Consider the following 27,599-nt stretch of genomic DNA (forward strand, 5'->3'; position numbering starts at 1 on the left):
CACCACTCTTTACAATGTCACAATTCTTGCCTTTGAAAAGCAGTTTTCATGAATCCCAAAGATCTCAGGGAAAAACAGTTCACAAAAAGTTTATTTTTCAGCACATCTGTCAGAAGAGAGTTGACTGAAAGGGGGAAGAAGAGAAGAAAGCAAAAGTCATTGTGATGAAGTGAAGCACAGGTGTGATCAGAGCCCATCATCTCGTCGCCACCGGGATCTGGTAGCCAGTGGTGATCCTTCAGACGCCTGCGGCGCGCCGTGCTGACGCTGACGCGACCCCTCCTGGGACATCGGCTTCAGTCCTGTGAGCTCTGCTGCATGATGACTGAGCACAGACTCAACATCTGGAGGAACTCATCAGCTCCATCTAACATACACTTACTCACAACCTGAACAAGACACACAGACACAAACCGACTCCAGATGTATCTGCTGACCCTTGTTAACTTTATGTTGCAGTTATTTCCTAAACACACCCACCACCGTTACTTACCGCCATCTTCTCTGCGATGGCCGACTTCTGCTTGTCACCAAAGTCTTTCTCTATAATGGACTCATGGAGCTGGCTCAGGATCTGAGTAGCTGCATATCCTTCATCCACCAGGTTCTGTCAGGGTCCATCACATGACACAATCACAGGGGGCCAAAACACGTGGCAGAAGCACAAACCAACACACACCCTCACTGCAACCTCAAGCTTCTCAAATGTTCCTCTGAAGCAGATGTGGAGCAGGTTGTCAATCATCTTGTTGGGAACCACCTGTCAGACACCAGAGAGTGAGAGGTCCATAGTGAAGCCAAGCCGTTGTCTCTCGTCACACATGACCCCTGAATTACCCCGGCAATTTCAGTGATGGTGTGTTCTGTGATCTCCTTAGCAATGCTAAGTCGAGCAGCGCTCTGGAGAAAGGTGATGGCTTTCCGAAGGTCTCCCTCAGACACCCTCACCAGTGCAGATATACCCTACGAACACAAAGAACCACCAAAACTAGGCTATAAACCTGCGGAGGACAATCCACCGCAATCACAACAGAAGTGCTTCACAAGTCTTAAACTGTCTGGTCTTAGTTCAAGACAAGGTTGTGGTCCAACTAAGGCGCCATGTTCACCAGTCAGCTCATATCTGCTTTCCTCACTTCTTTGCTGTACTTGAGGTTTTCCTTCTCACAGATATCCAGCAGACGCGTCTCTTGGATGTGATTGTCGAGGGGTTTGAAGCGGAACTTGGAACATCTGGAGGTCAGAGGCTCAATAATTCTGAACAGATAGAATAACTGATGTTAAACACACTGCAAGAGAGTGAAGGTCTTGTTCTGATGATGAAGTTCACCTGCTAATATAGTTACAGATGAGGCAGAAGCGAGTGGTGCGGGACTCTTTCTCCATAGTCCGCCTGAGAGCAGCCTGAGCAGGTGGTGTCATAGAGTCAGCCTCGTCCAGGATGATGATCTTGAAGGGAGGACACAGTTTCCCACTGCAGAAATATGAACACTGGCTTTTAGAATAATTCAATATGAGATAGAGCCAGGAATACAAATGCCACTTCTGTGCATGACCAGAGGGGAGGTAGAGAGGCCAAAACTGGAGTAGATGCTAGATCAGATACACAGCAGCAAATACTGGCAAAATAATGTGATTCGCCATTGCTGTTCCCTTGATGAACCTTAATAAAAGAAACATCTGAAAGGCCATTAAGGTAGAGTATGAAAGAGTGAGATGTCCTGAGACCATTGAGCAGATGTTAGCAGACAACAGGCTGGTTAGTAGTGGGAGCAAATAACTGCAAAACATCTGACCATAAACGTCAGGATGTGGTGAGACTGATTTCAGTGAACTGACGGGATCATTTTTGAAGGAAATACCTGTGTTGATTAGGTGAGAAACCATTTGTTGATATGCTATAAAATCAATCCCCTGGTTTTCATCACTCAAAGAAGAGGAATGTTGATGTCGCTCTTACTCCTGAGCGGAACAACAAAGGAAACACTGAGATATGAGACATGAGATGTGTCTTTCTTTTGTGGCCAATCAGATGATTTGGCCAAACTCAGGATTGTGAGTCATGCAACAGGAGTTAGAGCAGACAGGGTCTACCTGTGTAGCCATTGCGGCAGGACAGTAAAGTCAGTGGTACAGACAGGCAGCGAGGCTTCGAACGTCACCGATGGCGTTACTGCATGAAGCAACACCAGCCTCGATACACGCATGGTTGACAAAATAAATTAATACGTGCAGCGTGGAATTACTTCCTGGTTGCCTGACACAGGCTGCAGAGCACCGGTACACCAGGAAACGTCGCTACTTTTCAAAGGTGCAACGAGGGAAAAACAAACTTTGCACCTCAGACTGTTTCTCATTATATGGCTGCAATGTGAGGTATTTCCACAACGCTGCAGGCAAAGACTTTTTGGGCACAAGTTTGGTTCAGACGGGTAACTCTGTCCCAACTCCCCTTACATCCTTTCCTCCAACATCCCTCCACTTTATCTTCAGGCTCATCTCAATTAGGTGACATTAGGAAGCTTTATCAGAGGTGGTGGCAGCTGTGGTGATGCGTACAGGGACATTAAAATTTGTCAGAAAAATAGAAGGTGAGAACGTCACACGCCATAGAACTTTGATAGCCCAGCACACTTGAGCATTATGTGCAACAGCAGCATCATGGTCTGCTTCTCCAGCTGCAGTGCTGAAAACAGAAGGGACTCGAGCAGCCTTGTAAAAGTGCATAACGCTACATACCGTAACGCTGAGAAACAGTACATGAGGCTACATGAGACTACCTGAGGCTACATGAGAGTACAAGAGACTACCTGAGGCTACATGAGAGTACATGAGGCTACCTGAGGCTACATGAAAGTTCATGAGGCTACCTGACGCAGGCCAACTTCACATATGAGCTTCTGTTAAATACTGCATAGCTGCACATGATTTGTTGGAACGGGGTGGGAACTCTCTGCCCTTCGGAGATCAGTCTGTTGTCAGGCTGTCCAGGGATAAAACCAGAATGGGATGGAAACTAGAATATCTTAAAGTGGCACCTTCAACACGACAAACCTGGGTGGCTAAATGAGAAACAAGCACCCACCGCATCCACTCGGGTAACAAAGATATTCAACCAACCAACATATTTCTGTCTGATGTTTGATTTTATAGACAGTTGCTTGGTCGTTTATTGAAGAAAAGATGTCTATTTAAAAGGAAATCATTTCTATGGGTATCTAGTACTTGTTTATTTTGTGGTACACAGCATACCGGTGTACCACCGTGGATCATAATCCGATACTGTGGTTTCAGTAATAACTACCCCCGTCTAGGTGGTTGTGTGACAGCAGGCATTTGTCGGTCTTTGTTGTGTCACCTGTGTAAGATGTGCAGAAAGGAGTAGCTTGTTTGTAAGTTGCACAACCTCCATGAAAGGAAGTCAACTCTGATCTCTCTCCAGGAGCCTGCTTGGCGGAGCTCTGCACTCTCAGGGGCCGTTTCAGTTAAAGCTGCAGCAGCACTGAGCGCCACCTCACACGCTCATTAGTGTTGAATTTTACACCATTTCCAACCTGCGTACAAAGCGTACTCGTACCTATAAGCTGGTCATTTCCTGTCACCAGTCGGGGGTGCTATAAATGCCATTCAGAAGTGATGATTAGAGCTTTCTGTGTTTGAATAATAAAACCTTAAGAGACAACTTGCATGTGTTCTTTCACTACATTGCAAAGGTATTGAATCGGCACTTGTATCGGCAGGTACTCAAAATCAACCGACTTGGGCTCGGAGGCAACAGAATGTGAGCGGAATGTGAGCGGGACACCAGCGACCCTTATTTTTGATAACACAGGAATGTTGACTTACTCAGGCCGAGTCCCAGCCACCGTGAGCTGGGCAAACGTTTTCACCTTCTCTCTGATGACCTGAATTCCTCGTTCATCAGATGCATTGAGCTCCAGCACTCTCTGTCTGTACAGCACTGGACTGAGACACAGTGGAAGAACAAAAGTGCATCAACAAAACAATAAAATCAGGTGATCCAACATGATTGACTGACCAGTAAATATGTTCCAGGGACTTGGTCATCAAACACGCCCTCGTGCTGCTTGCAATCATTTTAACAGGTGCCTTCTACTCAGTCGTCTTTTTTAACGATACCACCACGATACAATACAATGTCTGTCTTGAATCCTAAAATATGCTCCAGTCAGAGGTGTGGGATTGTGTTATTCTTTAAACTGGATATGAATTAAAGATTCAGTTGACTAGAAAAGGTAGGGTATTAGGGAAAAAGGCTAATCAATGTAAATGTAACTTATCATCAATCCCCTAACATTTAAAAGAATTCTGCTATGTTGATCAATGTAAACGAACAGCAGGTGTCTTACCCATACAGCTCTCTGGCAGCAGCTAAAATGGTGGAGGTCTTTCCTGTTCCAGGAGGGCCATAGAAGAGCAAGTTGGGGAGCTAAAATTAAAATATATATTTAAGACAAAGCAAGCAGCATCTTGTCTTCACTTTAGAACAAAAAAGCCATGCTGTACGAACAGGAATAGCTTCAAACACTGGCAGGCAGATGTGGGTACACAACTGGTCCCATAAATCAATAAGGGTGGTAATGGTGGTACATTTAATGACATCTGGACTGTCAAATTACACCTACTGTGCATTTCAATATGATCTTCTAGATCATCTTCATTTCAGATAAAGGGATGCTGACCAAATCAGAACTATCACTAAAGCTATATAAAATGTTTCATCTGATGGAGAGCTGCTATAATTCCAGGTGAGCATACTTACATCTGCACCCTCCAGAGATTTTTTCAGAACAGCCACCACCTCCTCCTGAAAGGCCACCTCATCCACACACTTTGGCCTGCTGCAAAACCAGAAATTCTTGCCGTTAACATGGATTAAAATGTATTCCCCTACCACGTAAATGTAACTTAGAAGTTAAACACTGGTCTATTTTTTAACAAAATATCAGCTATTTTAGTGGCTGACTCTCTATTTCTCACATAATTTCAGAATTAAAGGCAGCGGTTTGATATTTATTTCCTTTAAAATAAAATGATACCCAAACACTCTTTTTTAACAAAGAGCTATATATGCATATTTTGCTGTCACTCACTATTTCTCTACCCAAGGAACAGCCTTGACCGTCTTCTCTGTGCTGGACCCAGCTAAGGCCTTTTCCTTCTGTGCTTTGGGCGCCTGGACAGTCGCTCCTTTCAAGAATGCCTGCATGACTTCTCTTTTTCGTTTTGCAGATAGCAGAAATCTCCAGCCAGTCCACCCTACATGCACCAAGGAAGGTGTGAAAGATTGGAGGATGTACAGACAAGTTAGTAACAAGTTCCTCAGTATTTCCAAATCAAATTATGTGGCCATAAGTAATGATACTACCGTGAAGGATGAACGTATTTTAATTTAGTTTGTAAAGTGTCAAAATGTAAAGAGTACGGATAAATTGATAAAGCTGGATACACTAACATGCCATAATAGAATTAGAACTGTTTTTGCAGATATACGCTTCACACTTACTTTTTGTCACCCTCAACAACAAAACGAGACCTAAATATTCACCACCAGAAGATATAACAAGTTTTAATAAAACAATAATCCTCTCGCAAATGAGTCAGAAAATACACGCTACGTCCGTAAAAAGACACTTGTTTTCAAGCTGGCGGAGAGTTCTCCTTCCCGCCCTCGCAGAGAAACACAACTTCCGGTGATGACACATCCGCCCAAAAACACGCAAGGGATTCTGGGTCTGACGCATAGTTCCGTTATTTCCTCTCCTCCATTTATTGATAGTAGAAAAAGTTATTGATGGAAAGCTGATCGTTTGACTTGTTTTTGTTGAACCAGTGATTTATTGCAGTTCATTAAAATCAGCCCTACCACTAAAGGACCCCCGCAGGTCATATTACACTAAATATTTACTTTATTCACTGTGGATCACTGAAGTGTCCCAATGCAGCCCACACAATCTCTGTCTCCTACATTTTGGGATGTTAGGTTTAGCCGTTGAGGACGGGGTAAAAAGACGAGTGCATGTCGGTAATGAGGGAGCTTCAACCTTGCCCACTGTGCTGGAAGATCTGATTTTCTCTCTTTCCAGTGCGTCATTTCCTCTTCATCACTATGGGAGCCAGAATAAAAAAATCACAATTATAGTAAGATTAAAAGCTGCAAGGAGCATCTTTGGTGGCTCTGGCCCTTTTGTTCTTGTTCCTGTGCTCCCAGGTGTTGCTGTACCACCAGAACTGGCTGCATATAGTTTAATCATATACAATTGAATTTCACAGGTATTTAGTTTATTTAATTATTTAGTTAGTAATTATTTAGTCATAATCATATTTAGTTGATATACTACAAAACACTATTTTGCTCTTTTCTGTTAATCCTTGCAGGAGGCTCTTTAGGACTCTTTTAGTCTGCGATCGCGCTTCAAACCAGGTTAGTTTGCATATACTTTACACACATACAATGCCAGAGCTGCACTAAAAACAGGCTCGATGACACACTGTTGAGACAGCCACAGTCGCATCATGTCGCCTAAGCAAATTCTATTGAGAAATTTAACTTATTGAGTCAATACAAAGACAGGTACCCAATTTAACCAGATTTGAATGCAGTTTATATGCACTCAGACACATTCTATAAACTCACAGATTCTAATCTTATTCCTACAGGGAGGTTTGAACAGAATCAGATCGTTTGGCCACAGCGGCCACATCCATTTGTATACAGGATGTGTTTTTCATGACCGAGGTCTGGAAAACAATCTATTCTGAAGGAGGAATCTGAATAACATGTGTGGGAAAAAGAGAAGTGGGGGGGCTATAGTGTACTGCCCATAAAAATGACCCCGTCAGATGGAAGCACTTGTCACTCTCCTCGTGCATCACATTTTTGGAGCTATGAGTACATTAAAGGCATGAAGGAACACAATTTATTGCACACCTGTAATTGCAGCTGACTTCAAAGCCTTTATGATGTAGCTTCGACATCTTGATATAGATTCTAAATCATGCTCAACAAGTTGATGCTCTAAATTTGAGAGCATCAACTTCTGTTGTTGGATCAGGATCAGACAGAGTGGACGCCTGCATCCTGTCACCAGCAGGGGACGCTGTGAGTAAGGAGAAGTATTTTGGACCTGGTGTTCAGAACATTTCAAGCCCTCATGATAAAGTATGCGGTGACAAGAGCTGTTTAAACTGATTTTAGCAGTCTTTTTTTCCCCTCAGCACACTGATTTAGCTGTTTAAAAGTTCTTGATAAATCCTGATGGCTGTGGTGTTTAAAGGATGTGTATCAAATCTCAGCATGATCAGGCATGATCCCGAGGAGGGGTCACTCCAAACACTGAGGATGGGACAGGTCCTCATGAACAGCAGTGAGCAGAAGAGTTGAGATGAAGGGAACAGCAACACCACCTCATAACTCAAGTGTGTGAGCCTGCCACAGGTATGCTTCTGTTAGCCAATCAAGGGGTGTGAGATTTGGGAGCGCTCCGTCATCATTGGGTCGGTGTTCTTTGCCTTGGCACACAGCACTGAGGGACATGATGGGGCAGCAGCTGGGAGAGCTTCTCTTCAAGATGCTGACCCCCCCCCCCCACACACACACACACACACACACACACACACACCCAAGCCTTCCTGCATCTCCATCAGTGTCAACACACACTTATTTTCCCTCTCAGCATTTGCATGAGGGTTTGTGGTGTGACGCAGTGGGGGAGGCCCAGCTCAACACTTCCACTTTTGACTCTGTCACACAAACATGTGACAGACTAAGCACATTTTATTCCGATTCACAAGAGGATTTTACCAGAATTGTCTGGGCCTCAAGTGAAGAAGCCTTTCAGAAGAACATCTTCCAACAGTCCACCTGACTCTCCACTGGACCTTAATGGACGACTACGATCTCCCCTCTGTGTTTGTATCTTCCAAAAGCTTTATTATTTGTGTCAGTGTGGGATTTAACAGTTTGGCTCCTCACAACATCATAAACAGGCTTCTCCTAAGGGACCAACCAGCTATGGCCCTCAGGGTGAGACAGTGCCAGATCACTGATGTGAAGACTCCTTGTTGTCACCCCTGAGTCTTCATGGTAAATCTGCTTTCATTGTTCCATACCATGGTTGCCTCCAGGCAGCTTACTGTTGAGGTCATGTAATCGAGGTTGTACAAAGACAAAAAAAAATCATTCATGTTCGATAACAATAAAAAATAAGCACACTCAATTAGTTGTACTTATAGTCAAAGTGTCTTGTCAAAAGAATAAATATAAAAGTTCTCCCACTGAAGTAAACTGGGAGGAATAGAAGGATCAGATAGTAAATACTTATGTGCTGAACAGTGATAGAGCACTACAGTTGTGTCACAATAATCACTATTTTGGCCCCTTTGACACAACAATTTCTCTAAATCATAGATGTCAAACTCTGGCCCGTGGACCAAATTTGGCCCACAATGTAATTATATTTGGCCCGCGAAGCCATGCCAATTGACTATTAAAGCTTGCCCGCCGGTATTATCGCTTAAAGTGCATGTGCTAATACTACAAATACCAGAATGCTCTGCTGGTGTTTTGGTGTGAAAATCCACACTCTACATCAGCTGGTGGTGGTAATGCACCAATTTGTGGTTTACCAACCACCAAGAAAGAGGAAGTAGTCATAGTGACCTTATATGCTAATGCTAAATCTGGCACTACCGCTCTGAAAAATGATTAAAGGAAAGGCAGAAAATAGGACCTTTCTGAACAAGTAGGAGGCAGAATATCTGTTTAGATATGAGTCACACGGACAGAAGGAGTCCCAGGGTCGCTACCTGCCTCCCCGCGGACAGATGAGTGGGCGTCCGGAGAAATCCCGGATTATGGATCTGTGCTGCAGATGGACTGGATCCTCCTGGCCTCCCACTTATCCGAAGGCAGAAATGTTCAAAAATAATATTATTAACAATAACATCATTGTTAATAATAATAATAATAATAATAATAATAATAATAATAATAATAAAAAGAATGCATTTGATTTTCCTTTGTACAGTCAAGAAAGTTAAGAAACCCCCAGCTCATCTGGAGTTCAGTCCCAGCTCCTCTGCTGATCACACTCCGCATTTTCACAAAGTCCCCCAAACAGGTTATATTTGCATAAATCCAGATCTCCTGGGACTGGGAGACATCTGCAAGCACACAGCCAATTACAGACGCCTCTAATGGCTTTTAAAGCGCGCCCAGGAGCTCAGAGACAGCAGAGCGTCAGCCATGGAAGATGCTCTAGATCACGTGTCAAACTCAGTCCTTGAGGACCATGATCCTGCTGGGTTTTCTGTCCTACCAGGCTGAAAATGCATTCAGTGGGATAGAAAACCCGGCAGGATCAAATTTGGCCCTCAATGTAATTATATTTGGCCCGCGAAGCCATGCCAATTGACTATTAAAGCTGGCCCAGAAAATAGGACCTTTCTGAAGTAGGAGTAGGAGGCAGAATATGTAAATGACGGACCTGTCTGTCTTGTATGTGGAGCCAATGTGCATTACAAGGAGAACAACAATAGAAGACACTATAAAACGCAACACCAATACAAGCACAAGCACCTGGAAATGACTCAAAGGCGCCAGAAAGTAGAAGAAATGAAAAGGCATTACATTTACATTACATTAACTTACAATGGCAAAAAATTGCTGTTGAAATTTAAAAGAGAAGAAATGTATGCCAGTGATATGTTTTTTTTTTATTTGAATTTCGATTTTGCATGTGTGCAATAATAAATTATATATTGTATTGTGTTAAGCTTTGCTTGTTCCATATTCAGTTGTTGAGCAAAACTAGTTTGGGTCCATATCAAAAGGTTCCCTGTTATAGCTGGAGGAAGATTTTTTTTCAGTAAATATCAATGACTTTGTCCCAGTTTTGAATTTTGGCACCTCTGCTCTAGATTTGAGCTTTAATCCTGATTGCTGTATTGTATTGTATTGGTGATAGTAACCAGTCTATAAGGAGTTTATAACGAGTCGCTTTTCTCATGAGCTCCATTTTTTAGGCACCAGGTCAGAACCAGCAGGACGGATCCAGATCTGCTGCTTTCTGTCTTTATGTTTCTATCTGTGGTCATACAGACTAGTCAGCTCAAGGGCTTTAGGGCTCAAGGTCCCTGTCTCACCTAAGAAATTCGTCATTTTTACGTTTTTTGTTTTGTTTTTTACAAAGAGTTTTATTAAAAACGTAACAATTAAAAAACATACATATAAGTCATCAATCTGAAAGTACACAAATTGTGTATTGTGTATTGAATATAGGCCAGTAGGGCAAAAGAGGCGGAAACACCAAAGATACAGTAGTTTAAAATAATAAGTTGGGCACAAAAAAATCGAGGTCTTCCTTGTTTTGCCTTTACAAGGGAAGAAATGAAATAATTTGGAGATGAAACCTAATTTGCTTTTGGAAAACTTGAACAAGCATTTTTCTTTTGCAGAATTTGCATTTGTGAATATGGAAATAAGAAATTTTATCCCTAGACGCGTGAACGTTTTCCGATTAAAAACAAATGACGTCACTACGGCGGAAGCATCCAATGAGTGTCGCGTCGTCAACTAGACCCTATTCCCGCTCATTGTGGCGACTTTCCAAGTCGTTGTGGCATGGATTTTCGCAGAGGCGTGTAACAACAAATCTGGCGACATTTTGAGGGACATTTATGGCGTTTTAAACACTCCGAAGGTGAAAGTTGTGCGGTTACTGTCCTCAGCCAGGAGCGGGTGTTGCAGTGAGCTCCTCCACGTCTCAAAGCACTCACAGGCGGCCAGGCTATCAGAGCTTCCCGCTGCAGTCCCAGCTGCTTGTCGGACAGCCAACATATTTCCTCACTGAGAAGCCACTTATGTGTATCTGGAACTAAATTGAACTATTTTAGCTAATTAGGCCACACAATGAGTGCAGGCAAGGCTCAAACTGTAGAAATAAAGATCAAGATTTCTTATTTAATACAGTTACAGCAGATGCCCCTGATCACTATTTAGAGCAGAGGTGTCAAACTCAAATACCCAGTGGGCCAAAATTCAAAACTGGGACAAAGTTACAGGCCAACATTGATATTTACTGAAAAAAAAATCTTCCTCCAGCAGGAAACCTTTTGATATGGACCCAAACTAGTTTTGCTCAACAACTGAACATGGAACATTACATTGCGGGCCAAATTTGGCCCATGGGCTAGAGTTTGACACCTATGATCTAGAGTATCTTCCATGGCTGACGCTCTGCTGTCTCTGAGCTCCTGGGCGTGCTTTAAAAGCCATTAGAGGCATCTGTAATTGGCTGGGTGCTTGCAGATGTCTCCCAGTCCCAGGAGATCTGGATTTATGCAAATATAACCTGTTTGGGGGACTTTGTGAAAATGCGGAGTGTGATCAGCAGAGGAGCTGGGACTGAACTACGGATGAGCTGGGGGTTTCTTAACTTTCCTGACTGTACTAAGGAAAATCAAATGCATTAATTTTATTATTATTATTAACAATGATGTTATTGTTAATAATATTATTATTGAACATTTCTGCCTTCGGATAAGTGGGAGGCCAGGAGGATCCAGTCCATCTGCAGCACAGATCCATAATCCGGGATTTCTCCGGACGCCCACTCATCTGTCCGCACCCCCGCCCCGCCTCATGAGTGTCCGCAGGGAGGCAGGTAGCGACCCTGGGACTCCTCCTGTCCGTGTGACTCAGCTTTGTGTGGAGCATCATCTTAACCCACTCATCTCTTTGTGGATTAGAAAGCCTTTTTTCCATCCGATGACAATGTTTTTACCTGTAAACAATTTTTGTTTATTTATGTTTACAGTATTTTGTCCAATTACTTTACTGACGCAGCAGTGAAGTGATGGTGAAGTTAACTGTCTAGGTACCTATCTGGTGAATTGCAGAGCTAATTTGTTTCATTTGTTCAGTTTTCTTTCTTATTTCTTTTTATTATTACTATTATTATGTGGTAATTATAACCGTTATGAGTCTGACTAGATGAATATTGCTTTCTTAAGAAAAGGGGACATTTGTGTGTAAAGGGAGAGTGAAAAGACATCGGGGAGAGGAGGAGGAGGAGGGGTAGAGGTAGAGAGAGAGGAAGACTGGAGGAGAGCAGCTCCGACCTCGCCCTGAGATGCTGTGCTGGCTCAGAGACGATGAGATGTCGGTCCAGGAGCTGCTACAGAGGGTGCAGTGTGTCATCGCTCATGTCGGTGAGTCACTTTCACACCCCCACCCTTCGTCGAAATGCTTTAGAACAATGTTCTCAAGGTGGTCATGCTGACCCAAACGTGGCAGTAGGCACAGAGGATGTGTGTGTGTCCCTCATCAGGACCACACAGAAGCTGCGTTCAGGTCATCAGTGACGTCTCCACGTGAGCAGCATCACATAAACAGCCTCATGTGGCAACAAATGTCCATGAAATTTCTATTTTGAGGGTGCTCAGACCCCGATGTGCTTGGTTCTGGTTTCACAGCATAGCATAGCATAGCATAGCATAGCATAGCATAGCATAGCATAGCATAGCATAGCATAGCATAGCATAGCAACATGCTAATTTTCCTGCTTATTTCACTTAGGGACATGCAGCTTTTGCAATCGTGGAACATGGAACAGACATTTACACATGGAGCCCATATTTCTATGCTGTTCCCACAATGCCTTCTGCTTCCTTCTCTTCCTCCCTCATTTCTTTTTCTTGCAGATGTCTCCCACTCGTCTTTCATCCTCCTCATCTTTGGCCACTTTCTGTTTCTTTGTCATATTTTTCTTCTTTACTGCCACTGTGCATCCCATTACGTCTGCGCGTGGTGGAGAACTAGGTTAACGTGCCATGCTGGATAGCGCAGCACTGCCTTCAGTGATCAGAAGGGGTGGTTGGCACATTACTATGGAAACAGCAGCTCTTCAGCAGATATGGGAGTTCGATTCAGTGTTAATAGTGAAGGCGGTGAGCTGAAGGCTTCATGCCATACACAGCTCTTCTCCAGGTGTTACTGAAAGATGTGCTGGAGCTGTCCAGGGGGGTCTCCTTCCTCCCACCTGGCAGCTGTTCAGTTTCCACAGTATCTAATATAGCTTCACATGTCAGAGGAGACTTTTAAGCACTGATTAATTGGTGGTTCAGTGTTCAGATGAAATGATGACTTACTTCAGTGGCTGCTGATGAAAGTATGAAGACATCTTGTGCTTTTTCCTGAGCCTTTCTCTGCATGTCTGCATGTCCACATGCTCAACAGAAAAAATGTATGCATATCTGTGAGAGGATTTTCCTGGAAGAGCCCATCTCATTGCCAGTTGAGAAAATGATTCATTCTGTGATATACTACTGGGGCTGCTGACATCACAGCAACACAGATTGATGCCGCTCAGCCTGCTGCTTCCCTCATGCATGATTTATTAGGGACTCTCAGCACGTCAGGCCCAGAAAATGGCTCCTCCTCCACCACTGAGGTGGCGGGAGGAGCATCGCTCACACGAACAATCAGATTCATGTTCAGCCCCACCCCCACCCCTCACTGTGTCACACACCAGTGACCTTCATGTAATCCACTTCAGGGAGGTTTGACTGAAGGAGGGATGAGATTCTTTGAGAGTACAGGACAGTTTGTGGAGTCATCTACTACAGTCAGAAGGAACACTGGGTCTGTTCTTGATCACTGATTTCTGCAGTTCTTGTTGAGGTGATCAGGTGAACAACATAATGTGATCTGCTTCACACTGTGGGCCTCTACAACAAACAGATTACACTCCCAGCAGGCCGAACCTCCTCAAAGTCCCCAAACTAGCACCAAAACATGTGGCTTCCCCAGGAGAACATGGCTGTGAGTTCCCAACATCATGACCACAGCGGTTTCTCAGAATATCACAGCTAAGCTAAGCTAAGATCCCAAATAGTCTGCATGCAAGAGGACAGACTCACATGAGCAGCCCACCTACTGCCGTTAATGTCCAGTTTTGAACGATCTGAAAGTAACTGGTATAGAAGGGTATACCCTTCTATATATAGAAGGGTGCAGAAGGGTATAGAAGGGCGAGTAGCTGTGTGGATGTGTGCTGGAGCCTTCGGTCTGGTTCCAGTATTTGGCATTAAAACAGGAGAAGGTCACTCCCAGTGAGGTAGCCGAGACCTGCATTGATGTAACTCATGATGTAATGACACCCCCACCCTGATGCTTATTACAGTCCACACTTGTTTAGAACGACGAGACCACTTTTCTTCAGGACAAACTGAAGTTTGTGTGTGTTCTCCGCCCGTCTTTGTGGCTGACCTACAGTTGTGTTGAAGCGAGCAGTCAGCTGTTGAAACAGCTCAGACATCAGCTGACTTGTCTTTCTGCGTGGGGGCCTTTATTTCTGAAAAGCATCATTTCCTTTGGTACACACATGAACAACAAAGCCGTTCAGGCTGTGGTTAAATGTTCTATTTTAAACACACAACCCTCTGACGCACATTTGCTTCAGGAGCAAGGAAGAGGGGAAAGAGGGAGGGGTCAGGAACTCTCGCCTGCAAAACAACTTAACTATGTTCAGTTCAGACTATGACGGTACCAATGGTGGGGGTAAACCTCAACCGCTCTGAGAAAACAATGGATGAGTGAAAAGTCACAACCTGTAAAAACTGAGACTGCTGCGGTTAGCTAAGAGAAGGAAGAGCTTTGGGATGAAAGCACTGGGTGATGGACCAAAGGCACATCAAAGCAGATGTTTTAGAACAGAGGAAATGAAACATTGAGAAGTGTGGTCCAGCAGCTCAGTTACTGTGCATTGCTCTCGCTCTCGCTCTCTCTCTCTCTCTCTCTCACACACACACACACACACACACACACACACAGAATTGGTGGGTTGGCTCTGCAGCAGTGAGAAGCAGACTCGTCAGAGTGAGGATAGGCAGTGAGCGCAGTCAGTCTACCACAGGAGTGAGCGTGAGTGTGTAAGCGTGTGTGTTGTGTTGTTGGTGACTTGGAACCTTCACAGATTGCCTCAGAGTGTGAGCAGCAGCAGAATGGGATCAGTGATATGTAAGAGAGGACCTCTTTCCTTCTAGTTTTCCTTCAGTTTTGAAAGTGTTTTGAATATCACATTCAACACAGCCAAGAGTGTTGTGTGCTGTTTGAATTCTTATCTGATTTGCAGCTCATTTAAAATATAAAAATCTGTGTTTTTCTCACAGAAAATATTTTGGAAAAATCCTGATGTCTCCTCATTTAAATTCGTGTTAACAATGCAGAAATTTTATCTGGATCATCTTATCATCTAAAATCTAACTCTTTTTGAAGACACACGATGGATGGATGGATGGATGGATGGATGGATGGATGGATGGATGGATGGATGGATGGATGGATGGATGGGTAGATGGATGGATGGATGGATGGATGGATGGATGGATGGATGTTCTTGTTCACTATAGCAGCTACTTGGATGTGATGTTCCATATATGCTTGACCTTCTAGCATCGTATACCCTGCTGTTATGTGCTGAATTCTCTCAGGGGGTTCTTTGCACAGCCTGCACAGTTGATCTGTGGTAGTGGTAAAGAGTGGTAGATGTTGCACCCTGGATGTGGCCTGGTGTGGCAGATGTTGCACCCTGGATGTGGCCTGGGGTGGTAGATGTTGCACCCTGGATGTTGCCTTGGGTGGTAGATGTTGCACCCTGGATGTTGCCTGGGGTGGCAGATGTTGCACCCTGGATGTTGCCTGGGGTGGTATATGTTGCACCCTGGATGTTGCCTGGTGTGATAGGTGTTGCACCCTGGATGTGGCCTGGTGTGGTAGATGTTGCACCCTGGATGTGGCCTGGGGTGGTAGATGTTGCACCCTGGATGTTGCCTTGGGTGGTAGATGTTGCACCCTGGATGTTGCCTGGTGTGGTAGATGTTGCACCCTGGATGTTGCCTGGTGTGGTAGATGTTGCACCCTGGGTGTTGCCTGGGGTGGCAGATGTTGCACCCTGGATGTTGTGATAGGTGTTGCACCCTGGATGTTGCCTGGTGTGGTCAATCAATCAATCAATTAATCAATCAATCTTTATATATTGTCTGTTACAATCAAAATTGTTTCTAGGTGCTTTACAGAATCCCAGGCCCTGACAAGCAGCAGTGGCAGGGAAAAACTCCCCTTTAACAGGAAGAAACCTTGAGCAGGACCAGGCTCGTGTAGGGGGACCCTCCTGCTGATGGCTGGTTTGGTAGAGAGAGGAGAAGGGGGAGGACAGGTAGAAGAGAGAAGTTGCAGAGATCATAGAGATACATTAGTAGTACAAGCTGCTGGTATGAGAGTAGAGTGGTTCAGCAGGGTCGGAGGTCGGCAGGCCAGCATACAGCTATAAAGGCGGTAAGACCTGTTGATGGATACAGAGGGGGTGGGGGAGAAAAACAGAGAAACTATATGGAAACAACATCATCAATGATCTACTCGGAGAGGAGAGGAGATGTGGCCTGGGGTGGTAGATGTTGAACCCTGGATGTTGCCTGGGGTGGTAGGTCCCAGCTTCTATCACAATTTCTTGATATCACCCACCTCCACACTTTGGCCAGAGGGTTGTCTTCCCATTATGGTTCCAGCTGTTCGTCTCCATCTGCTGCCTGAGGTATTCACCTAGCACCTTCATTCATGGATTTGAATGAAGGAAATCACTAATATCTTTTTCATCCTGGATATTGACCCTAACCCTAACCCTAACCTATATATATATATATATATATATATATATAATCTCTTCCTCGCCGTCCTGGGCGGTGTCTCCTTCCTTCAGACTTGGGTCCTCTACCAGAGGCCTGGGAGTCTGAGGGTTCTGTGCAGGACCTTAGCTGTTCCTAGGACTGCGCTCTTCTGGACAGAGATCTCTGATGTGGTTCCTGGTATCTGTTGGAGCCATCTACTATGGTTGGGTGTTACTGCCCCTAGTGTCCCAATCACCACTGGGACCACTGTTGCCTTCATGCCCCACATTCTCTCCATCTCCTCCTTCAACCCTTGGTACTTCTCCAGCTTCTCGTGTTCCTTCTTCTCCTTCTCCTGCTGCTATCACTCGGGATTGCTACATCTATCACCACCACTGTCTTTCGGTGTTTATCCACCAACACTTTGTCAGGCTTGTTGGCCACCACCATCTTGTTAGTCTGGATCTGGAAGTCCCACAGGATCTTGGCCTGCTTGTTCTCCACCACTTTCGGGGGTGTCTCCCACCTGGACCCTGGGACCTCCAGTCCATACTCAGTGAAGAGAGATGTTCCTGTACACTATGCCAGCCACCTGGTTATGCCGCTCCATGTATGCCTTGCCTGCTAGCATCTTGCACCCTGCTGTGATGTGCTGGACTGTCTCAGGGGCATCTCCACACAGTCTGCACCTGGGGTCTTGTCTGGTATGGTAGACCCTGTCCTGGAACAACCATCAGCCACCTCCTCTACATGGATGACATCAAGCTGTATGCCAAGAACGAGCGTGACATTGACTCTCTGATTCACCTCACTAGGATCTTAATCTAATGATTAGACGACCCACTAAGTATGATAATTTGTCTGTCTATAATAGTAACTGGAACTACAGCATTAGTAACAATAAGCAAAAAGGTAGGTTTTAAGTCTGACCTTAAAAGTAGAGATGGATTCAGCCTTCCATTCCTGGACAGGGAGCTGGTTCCATAGCAGGGGGGCCTGGTAGCTAAATGCTCGGCCCTTCATTCTACTCCTAGAGACTCTGGGAACCACAAGTAGATAAGCATTCTGAGAGCGGAGTGGTCTCTTGGGCTGGTAAGGTGTCACTAGCTCCTCCAGGTAGGATGGAGCTAGGCCTCTGAGGACCTTGTAGGTCAAAAGAAGGGTTTTAAAAATTATTCTAAATTTAACGGGCAGCCAATGAAGAGATGCCAGTACAGGTGTAATGTGATCTCTTTTGTCAATACCTGTCAGAACTCTGGCTGCAGCATTTTGGATCAGCTGGAGGCTTCTGAAAGAGTTGTTTGAACACCCTGATAATAAAGAATTACAATAGTCCAGCCTAGAAGTAACAAATGCATGGACTAACTTTTCAGCATCATGCCTCGTTAGTAGCTTCCTGATCTTTGTGATGTTTCTCAAGTGAAAAAGGAACTTCTAGAGACTGTTTTAATGTGTGAGTTGAAGGAGAGGTTTTGGTCAAAAGTTACTCCTAGATTCCTCACAGAGAGACTAGATGTTAATGAGATACCATCTAGAGTGATCATGTGATCTAATCTATCCCTGAGAGGTTCAGGACCAAACACCATGACCTCAGTTTTTCCTGAGTTAAGGAGGAGGAAATTTGAAGACATCCAGGACTTTGTGTCTTTCAGACAGGTCTGAAGCTTCACTAACTTCTCTGTCTCCTCTGGTTTCATGGATAAATAAAGCTGAGTGTCATCAGCATAACAATGAAAATGTATCCCATGCTGCCGAATAATGTTCCCTAAGGGAAGCATGTACAAGGTGAAGAGGATTGGTCCAAGTACAGAACCTTGAGGAACTCCATGGCTAACCCTACTGTATGAGGAGGGAACACCAGGGACATGAGCAAACTAGTATATATCAGATAGATACGATCTAAACCAGTCTAGTGCTGTCCCTTTAATCCCAATCACATGTTCCTGTAACAGGATGCTGTGATCAACTGTATCAAAAGCAGCACTGAGGTCCAGCAGAACAAGCATAGAAACCAGTCCATGATCTGAAGCTATAAGAAGATCATTAGTAACTTTAAGAAGTGTCTGTGTAAATTCTCAGTCATCCAGGTCATTGTATCCAAGGTGGTTTTCTCTGTCAACTGGACTGGGTTTCTTCTCTTGAAGACGTTTCGCCTTCTATCCAGAAGGCTTCTTCAGTTCTGAAATCGCTGGGGAGAGAGCTTGAAAATATATAGCCCCTGTGGACCATTAGCATGCTAATGATCTGGGTGGTCACCTGAGAGTCGTTAGCAGGGTCGTTGGTCGGGTCGTTCACCTAGTTTCTGTTGAGGTGTCTCCGCTTTGTCTGCTGGATCACATGGTGATGAGTCACTGGGTCTCCTGGAATGGTGTGAATGTTTGTTTTGTTGTTGGAAGGAGTGGAGGACTGCATTGTATGTGGGTGACAGGAAGTGCCTCAGGCCACCACCTCTGTTTAAGGATGGTTTTTCCAATTTAACATGGATAGCTTCCTTGACCCCCCTTTCAAACCAGCGGTCTTCTCTGGCCAGTATCCTTACTTGGCTGTCCTCGAAGGAGTGCCCACTCTCCTTTAGGTGTAAGTGGACTGCTGAATCTTGACCCGAAGAGGTGGCACGTCTGTGTTGGGCCATTCTTCTGTGGAGAGGTTGTTTGGTTTCCCCAATGTACAGTTCCTTGCATTTCTCCTGGCACTGTACAGCATAAACAACATTACTTTGTTTGGGTCTTGGTGTCTTGTCCTTTGGGTGTACTAACCTCTGTCTGAGAGTGTTGCTGGGTTTGAAATGAACCGGTATGTCGTGTTTCTGGAGGATCCTCCTAAACTTCTCCGAGACTCCAGACAGGTAGGGGATGGAAACGCTGCGGCGTTTGTTTCTCTCCTCCTCTCCTTTGCTGAGGTCTCGCTTTCTTGAGGTTTTGGTGAAGGCCCAGTCTGGGTAGCCACATGTTTTGAGAGCTGTCTTAATGTGGTCCTGTTCCTTCTTTCTGCCTTGGGATGTGGTGGGTATTTCTCTGGCCCGGTGTTGGAGAGTTCTGATCACTCCCAACTTGTGTCCCAGTGGGTGGTGAGAGTCAAACTGGAGGTACTGGTCGGTATGTGTAGGTTTTCTGTAGACTTCGATGGTGAGACTTCTGTCCTCAGTGATCTTGACTGCGCAGTCCAGAAAGGCCAGACTGTTTCCTTTTACATCTTCCCGGGTGAATTTTACATGATCGTCTGTTTTGTTGAGGTGATCGGAGAACGCTTCCAATTCTTGTGTTTGAATTTTTTTTTTTTTAGGGTTAGGGTTAGGGTTAGAAGTGCTGTTTCTGTACTGTGATGAGCTCTAAAGCCTGAATGAAACATCTCAAACAGGCTGTTTCTCTGCAGGTGCTCCAGTAACTGAGTCACCACCACCTTCTCAAGAATTTTAGAGATAAAAGGAAGGTTGGATATCGGCCTATAATTTGCTAAGACATCAGGATCCAGTGATGGTTTTTTAAGCAACGGCTTAATCACTGCCACCTTGTAGGACCGGGGTACATAACCTGTCACTAAACAATTGATCTGGTCCAGGATAGAGCTGCCTGTCAATGGTAAAACATCCTTCAACAGGTGTGTTGGGATGGGATCTAAAAGACACGTGGTGGACTTGGATTTCTGAATTAGCGATGACGCCTCAGAAAAATATATAGGGCTGAAGGAGTTTAAGGGCTTGTTGGAGAACCTGTATGTTCCCACAGTCAGCACATCTGGTGATGGTCCAGTTGATGGGATGGCCTGGTTAGCTTTTTCTCTGATCACTAGAACTTTATCAGTGAAGAAGCTCATGAAGTCTTCACCACTAAGGGAAGAAGGGATACGTGGATCTAAAACACTGTGACTCTTGGTTAATTTGGCCACAGTGCTGAAAAGAAACCTGGGGTTGTTCTTATTTTCATCAATTAAAGAAGAAAAATAAGCTGTTCTAGCCTTACGGAGGGCCTTTTTATAAATTAATAGACAGTCTTTCCAGGCTACATGATAGCTATCTATTTTACAAGAATGCCACTTCCTTTCTAGTCTGCGCTTTTTCTGCATGAGGGTCCTGATATGTGAATTGTACCAGGGGGCACATCTCCTCTGATTTACTATTTTCTTTTTCAGGGGGGCAACATAATCAAGCCTGATTCTCAGTGAGGTTGCTGCACCTTCAGCAGGGCTAAGATTATAATGATTGGGGAAACACACGGTGGTCCTGGCATTAGCACAGGGATTGCTTCCTTAAACTTAGCTACAGCATTATCTGTCATTATCGTTATTATGGTGATTGACCGCTCCCCTGCTCTGTGCCTGGTGAACTTTTAACCGTGGAACAAAGACTACCTCTATAGTGTTAAATATATTATTGTTGGTGGATGAGGGTGCTATGGAAGCTGCAGAGAGGTGTGTAAGACTACAACTCTGCATCCTGGTCTGGACCCTGGATTGTCAGGTCACTTTGGGTCTAATACAATTAGCCAAGTTACTAAAAATGAGAGACGCACCATCCCGTGTGGGATGGACACCGTCTCTCCTAATCAGACCAGAAAAAAGTGCTTTCCCCAAAAAATGCTCCAATTGTCTATAAAGGCCACCTGGTTTTCGGGGCACCACCGTGACAGCCAGCGACAACATGCAACTAAACATTTCATCGATGGCCAGATTGGGGAGGGGACCAGAGAATGCTACGGAGTCCGACATTGTTTGTGCGTAGTTGCACACCGACTCCATGTTAATTTTGGTGACCTCCGACTGACGAAGCCGGGTGTCGTTTGCTCCGACGTGAATAATAACTTTACCAAATTTACGTTTACTTCTCACCAGCAGCTTTAGATTGGCTTCTATGTCGCCCGCTCTGGCCCCCGGAATGCACTTAACTATGGTCACTGGAGTCGGCTTCACATAGCGCAAAACAGAGTCGCCAATTACCAGGGTCGGTTTCTCAGCGGGTGTGCTGCCGAGTGGGGAAAAACGATTAGCCACGGGAAGCGGGTGGTGGTGCACCGTGGGCCTTTGGTTTGGGCTACGCTTCCTGTGAACCGTCACCCAGCCGCCGTGGCTAGCCGGCTGCTCGGCTGCTGCCGGAGGACCGCTAGCTGTAGCTACGCTAGGCGGCTCCGCAGCAGCTAGCTTCTCCTGGCTACCTGACACAACTCCAGCTAACTCGAAGCTGCGGAACCGCGTCTCAAGCTCACTCAGTCTAGCCTCCATAGCCGTAAATAAACTATACTTTCTGCACCTATTTCCTTCACTAAAGGAGGCAGAGGAGTAACTAAACATTTCACACGCTGAACAGACAAAGACACCGGGTGAAACAGATGGTGAGGCCATGCTAACGCTGATAATCGGCAGAGCCCTGTATTTGTTTAATATGGGTTATTTCGCAATGTTATTGGGTGACTAGAATGTCCCAAGTGTTCAATTTTAATTAAATTGAATTTTAAGTAAAGTGAAAACAACACACCGTGCACAGAGCAAACAATGAACGATTGAGAAGACAGGAAGTGACGCAATATGTTACTGGACAATGCTGAGTGAATGCCTCAGGCAACAAAAGCCCACCAAGGAGGAGGAACCTGAGGGGCTATCATGGAAGGACAAGCCCCTGCATGGAATGTACCACCGACAAATTGAGGAAGCTGATATCAAGAAAACATACCAGTGGCTGGCAAAGGCTGGACTGAAAGACAGCACAGAGGCACTACTCATGGCTGCACAAGAACAGGCCCTGAGCACCAGAGCAATAGGCCAGGGTCTACCATACCAGACAAGACTCCAGGTGCAGACTGTGTAGAGATGCCCCTGAGACAGCCCAGCACATCACAGCAGGGTGCAAGATGTTAACAGGTAAGGCATACATGGAGCGGTATTACCAGGTGGCTGGCATAGTGTACAGGAACATCTGCTTTGATTATGGCCTGGAGGTCCCAGGGTCCAGGTGGGAGACGCCCCGAAAGTGCTGGAGAACAAGCAGGTCAAGATCCTGTGGGACTTCCAGATCCAGACTGACAAAATGTCATTGTAGCAACTCAAAATGATTCTCAGTAGTTTGTGTGGCCCCCACATGCTTGTACGCATGCCTGGCAACATCGAAGCATGCTCCTAATGAGACGACGAATGGTGTCCTGGGGAATCTCCTCCCTGATCTGGACCAGGGCATCACTGAGTGTAGTTGCCAATTCTGGTGCTCTATGGCAAATGCCAATCGAGCTCTACGGTGCCGGGCAGTGAGCACAGGCCCACAACAATCATAATATTTAATGAGCACTGCTAATATGACCATGTACACAACAATAATGGTCATTTCTAAGTGGCTGCAATAAGTGTTTGACTGCAGGTGGGTTCTGTATTTAATGGCTACTTGACTAACTATGGGTAGGGAGGATTTGCATGTGGAGTAAATGTTCACGAGATTATGTCAAAGTGTGTGAGGATATTAGCTGACAGCTAATAAGCTGCACAGACCTGTCAGCCTTATAGTAAATATTGTAGTAGAGGATGGCGGCTACTAAAAGTTGGCTTCTTCCATTTGGAAGACGTCTTGAGGCAAGTTCAACCTACTTAAGAACAGAAGACACAATGGTTAGAAAAACAAATGGGTTAGTGTGAACACCCATCTTTGCATTTGGCATTATTCATAAAGACAAAAACATTTGGATGTTGCTCTTGTTTTTTCCATCGTGCTACAACACAGCACTGTTTCTGTTACTGTTTTTGAGAGTTACTACAAAAAAGGATTATTGCCACATGCTGAGCTTTATCGGGATTAATATTTCGACGTGTGTGTGCAGGTGTTCACGTGTTCATGTGTGTGAAAAAAAACATAATAGCAGTTGGTTAAACGCAGGTTAGAGAAAGTGGTCAGGTCAGGTAGGGGTGTGCAGACATGCAACTGTCACGTAATGGGTTTAACCGAGATTATGACCGACACAGATGCAGGGAGCTGAAAGCTGTCCCCTGTCGTGCAGTTCTGAATAGGGAGAATGAGTGGAGTAGTGGACAAAGATGGACCGCTCTCCTCCATCTCACTGTCCAGTTATCGACAGGCCTGTTCCACCACACGGATCTCTGTTGCTGAGATGGAGTGTTACTACCACTTACTGGGGGTGTGTCAGGAAACAGCAGCACTCAAAAGTACGTATACATCACTTAAATGTTTGTACTTGTGTCCTGCCACGTACAGGGTTCATTAAAGTCTTAAGTCACGGCATGCGACTCATTTTAGGAATGTGTCACAAAGTACACTCACTTCCCCCTTGGGAGTCCAACCTGAATGAGATGAAGTGCACTTTGAATTTAAGTGCCAAAAGCAAAGACTTGGACATTCTTCTGTCCATAGAGGGACGATGTCAGCTGCTGCATGTGGGGACAGGTCAGCACTGAACATGTATCTGCCTGTCAGGCGTTTCGTCAGGTCATAAAGATCTCCACTGGAATAATATGCGTGTGGAGAGACTATTATCAGCAGATCCTGTCATTACACATCCTCTGATTGTCTTCACATGCTGACATATTTTTTCCTGAGGAGCAATAGGGAACTCCCCTTCCCCTGACCTCTGACAGCAGCCAGCTGAACAGCGCACAATCCCCTGGTGTGTGAACAGTCACTGTATTCTTTCAGGCATGATAAGTTCTTTTGAAAAAGTCCCATTTTTCATTCTCGACAGCAGATGAAGGCCTCTTGACCACTTTATGGTGCCGACTCATCTCAGTTTCCCTCGGGAAATATTTATAAGCTCATCTCATTTTCAGCTGAAATGCAGATGTAAAAATCCTTCTACATGGATGATTGTGATCTCTGCATGACATGAGCAAAGACAAGATGTTTTCAGCATCAGTGGACATGTCTGACACCCAAGTCATGGTCCAGTCATGCAGGGGATTAGAGCTGCACAGCAGTAAAAGTGAGGCATTAGATCATCTCAACAAAGGCTCCTTTGTACCCTTAATTCCTGCTTTCCTTGATTCCTTGAGGTATGGGCACAAACTCAGGCACATTTTCCCAGAACTAGTGTTTGTCATAATCAGGGTGTACAAATCCTCTTATGCTCCCCAGAAAGTAGCACATTCTGGTGAAGCATGGGGCTTTGCCTCCACTGGCCCTCCTACCTGTTGTTATTGACGGGAGGGAGGATGACCCCTGGAAGGATTCTCCAATAATACAAACTAGCCCAGGATGCACATATACTTTAACTTTAAAAAGTAACCCCTAGAAGTCGTTTCAGAGGTTTTACCTCCTCAGTGAAAGTACAGAACTTATTTATCCTGACTGGCTAAAGGGACTGATCTTGTCACCTTATATGAATAATGTGAAAATGTGCATGAATATTCTGCTCCTCACATCTTAGCGGGTCAGACATAATTGCTGTTTCTGAAAGTTAACCTTGTGTTGGCTCGGACAGATGGTGGAAATCAGAACATATGGAAGAGACAAAAAAAGATGCATGATTGTGATTTCTAAATATGCACACATTGACTCGACAAAAAGAAGCTACAGCAACAGCTAACAGCGACAGCTAACATCTAACATCTAACAGCTACAGCTAACAGCTCACAGCTACACCTACAGCTAACAGCTAAGTTCTACAGCTAAGATCTAACAGCTACAGCTAACACCTACAGCTAAACCCTGAGGGGCTGCTGAAAGAAATGATGCTTTCATGGTGTTTACTCTTTGCAACAAACTGGAGGGTTGTACGAAACAGTTTACGACATAACTGAATGATGAATCTGCTGTCTCACTAGTTATTTTATTGTTGCCTTACTGAACCAGATATATTTGTTATCCCATACAGTCTTTTATTCAGTGCAATGATCTACAGCACAAAGGACTTTCAGCTTAATATTTAAGACCAATCACCTCAGGCATGGTATCTTTCAGATCATATTTACATTGTTGAATGAAAATAAGGGTGTAAATATGAAGTGCTGGTTCCCACAGTGGTTCACCTCACAAGGATGATGCACCCTATGAGTCCCTGCTGCCCCAGTCATCCGGCTGTTTGGTAATATCGCTTAAATAAGCAGTTTATCGACGCATTTATCAAATGGTTAGATCCGCATCCCTTTGATGCACAAAATAACACATAGGTGCTCAGAATCAAGGTGTGTTTAAGTTCAGGTACTAAAAAGTCATTTGAGGAAAGACAACAGTTTGAGAATCACTCTAATGTCCTTTAGGGTGTAGGCTTAGAATAACACAACTCACTTCCATTCATTCTTATTTATAAGGCCTCAATGACATGATTCGTGGTGGAAACACTCAGTTTTCAGTGATGGTTGTCAAAATATCAGTTAGTAACAAAACATCTTGGATGATTTCTTCATTACTTCCATAGTTACTGAGGCTGCCTTGTGCTTGTACCGGTCACAGTAGTGAGTGGAAGTGCAGTCACTCAGGTCCTTCAGACCACAATGGTCATGTGTGCCGTTAACTCGGGACAACGTGCAGAAATGAGGCTAGCTACACATGAAAGAGGCAGAATCTGCAGGACATGAACAAGACAATGGAAGGAAGAAGCTCTGATAGATCTGGCTGTGACACGTGGAGGTTAGATGGGACATCCTTGTGTTCTTGTTTTTAACACCGTAATGCTGTTCTAAGTGAACACACATAAAGTGTGGGAAAACAGCAGTGTTTATGTTCATGGAGGAAGTACAGCTCGACAGGCATTGTACCCTGAACAATGTGAGAGTGCGTTGTGTTCTCTAAAAGTGTGAGTTCATTTCAATTCAATAAAGACACCAAGTGGAAAGAACAGAGCCAGGACAGAGCAGGGTGTTGCTCAACAGCCCCTCCAGCCCCCTCCCTAACAATATCATCACTGCTGAAGTTATAGTGGTCACTGGTAATAATGAAGGCAGTGGGAGCTCAGGCTGGAGGTACACCACAAGGTACACCTCGTTCATGCCCAAACCTCAGGAGTAGCACTGCTGAGGTACCCTTGAGCAAGGTGCCCTCATATTTTATGAATATTATCAACAATAAATACTACTACTACTACTACTACTACTACTAATGCTCCATCCATCCATCCATCCATCCATCCATCCATCCATCCATCCATCCATCCATCCATCCAACCAGCCAGCCAGCCAGCCAGCCAGCCATCCACTTGGTGCTAATCAGGCTGGTGGTGTTGGGGTGGTGGTTCCTCACTGAAGCAGCCCCTGTGGTGCCCCTACCCTAACTAGCCCTGGCCCAGCAGATATCCTGGCTCAACCACTGCTACTACTGAACCCCCATTACCATTTCCTGCTTCCTCCCATGAAGTTCTTGTGAATGACCCCCTGCAGGCCCAACCTCGACCAACAATGTGTTTCTTTGTGGGCCCTGGCTGTGAGGAGCATGCAGGAACTGTGGCTTTGGTAACAACCTGTGCAACACATGATCCTACCACTCCCCCTCTCAGCAGAGCTCTTTCAGACAGCTGGAATTGGAAAAAGTGAGCACACATCTGAGCTGTGTTCTGGCTGAGGTTCAGATTGTGCGTTTGTTTGTCAGGCGCAGCCTGTACTGCTGCGGAGGATTGTAATGGTGATGAAGAAGATGCTGGTGACCCAGCAAAGTTGCTGCTGGAGATCTTGTTGTTGTTCTGGGATATCAGGAAATAAGTTATCTTTGCTTGGGATCGGATCAGTGTCCAGCTTCAGTAGAAGAGGAGGAGGTTAACCATCACGTTGTTGAGATGAAGACTGTCAAACATGTCACTGGTAACTTTGACGGCCAGGCACTTATGTAAACACACACACATTTATTTATCATTGCTCTAAAGTGTGAGGAGGGTCAGACTCATGCATTTCATCTAGTAGAGCTTCAAGAGTAACTAAACTTTGGAAAGATTTCCATAAATCTGATTTATCCAGATTTATCAATGTAGAAATGGCTGGTTTGTCAGCTGGCTTGC

General features: G+C 44.9%; 2 protein-coding genes across 14 annotated transcripts in view; one reads left to right on the top strand and one right to left on the bottom strand.

Moving 5' to 3' along the window:
• Positions 1–73: 73 nt before the first annotated feature.
• rfc4 (replication factor C (activator 1) 4) lies at positions 74–13,408 on the bottom strand. 3 transcript variants are annotated; one of them, XM_029828061.1, is made up of 11 exons: positions 13,174–13,408; positions 5,115–5,280; positions 4,784–4,862; positions 4,371–4,450; positions 3,847–3,966; positions 1,331–1,474; positions 1,137–1,257; positions 838–963; positions 680–760; positions 494–607; positions 74–389 (listed from the first exon to the last, which is right to left on the bottom strand). In XM_029828061.1, exons 2-11 carry the CDS (start codon positions 5,228–5,230, stop codon positions 297–299), a joined length of 1,074 nt encoding a protein of 357 aa, XP_029683921.1. In that variant the 5' UTR covers positions 5,231–5,280; positions 13,174–13,408; the 3' UTR covers positions 74–296. The 3 variants fall into 3 exon arrangements, with proteins under 3 accessions (XP_029683921.1, XP_011618259.1, XP_011618260.1); XM_011619957.2 differs by lacking the exon at positions 13,174–13,408 and adding an exon at positions 5,528–5,740; XM_011619958.2 differs by lacking the exons at positions 838–963; positions 13,174–13,408 and adding an exon at positions 5,528–5,742.
• mcf2l2 (MCF.2 cell line derived transforming sequence-like 2) overlaps positions 11,728–27,599 on the top strand; it is a 66,181-nt gene continuing 50,309 nt past the window's right edge. For 3 of the 11 annotated variants that reach the window (XM_029828045.1, XM_029828048.1, XM_029828052.1), the window contains exons 1-2: positions 14,811–15,043; positions 23,661–23,826. In XM_029828045.1, coding sequence (XP_029683905.1) covers positions 23,676–23,826 — 151 coding nt within the window. In that variant the 5' untranslated portion in view covers positions 14,811–15,043; positions 23,661–23,675. Of the gene's footprint in view, positions 12,235–14,809; positions 15,044–22,504; positions 22,540–23,660; positions 23,827–27,599 lie in introns of those variants that run through there. The other 8 variants (XR_003886250.1, XM_029828051.1, XM_029828046.1 and 5 more) reach the window with 7 other exon arrangements.

Source organism: Takifugu rubripes, chromosome 20 (assembly GCF_901000725.2).
Source record: "Takifugu rubripes chromosome 20, fTakRub1.2, whole genome shotgun sequence".
Taxonomy (NCBI): domain Eukaryota; kingdom Metazoa; phylum Chordata; class Actinopteri; order Tetraodontiformes; family Tetraodontidae; genus Takifugu; species Takifugu rubripes.

Coding starts and splice junctions, on each gene's coding strand:
- rfc4 (XM_029828061.1), bottom strand. CDS start 5,230: ATGCAGGCATTCTTGAAAGGAGCGACTGTCCAGGCGCCCAAAGCACAG. Junction 761..837: donor CCATCACTGAAATTGCCGGG/GTAATTCAGGGG, acceptor GGTGTCTGACAG/GTGGTTCCCAACAAGATGAT. Junction 390..493: donor CCATCGCAGAGAAGATGGCG/GTAAGTAACGGT, acceptor TGTCTTGTTCAG/GTTGTGAGTAAGTGTATGTT.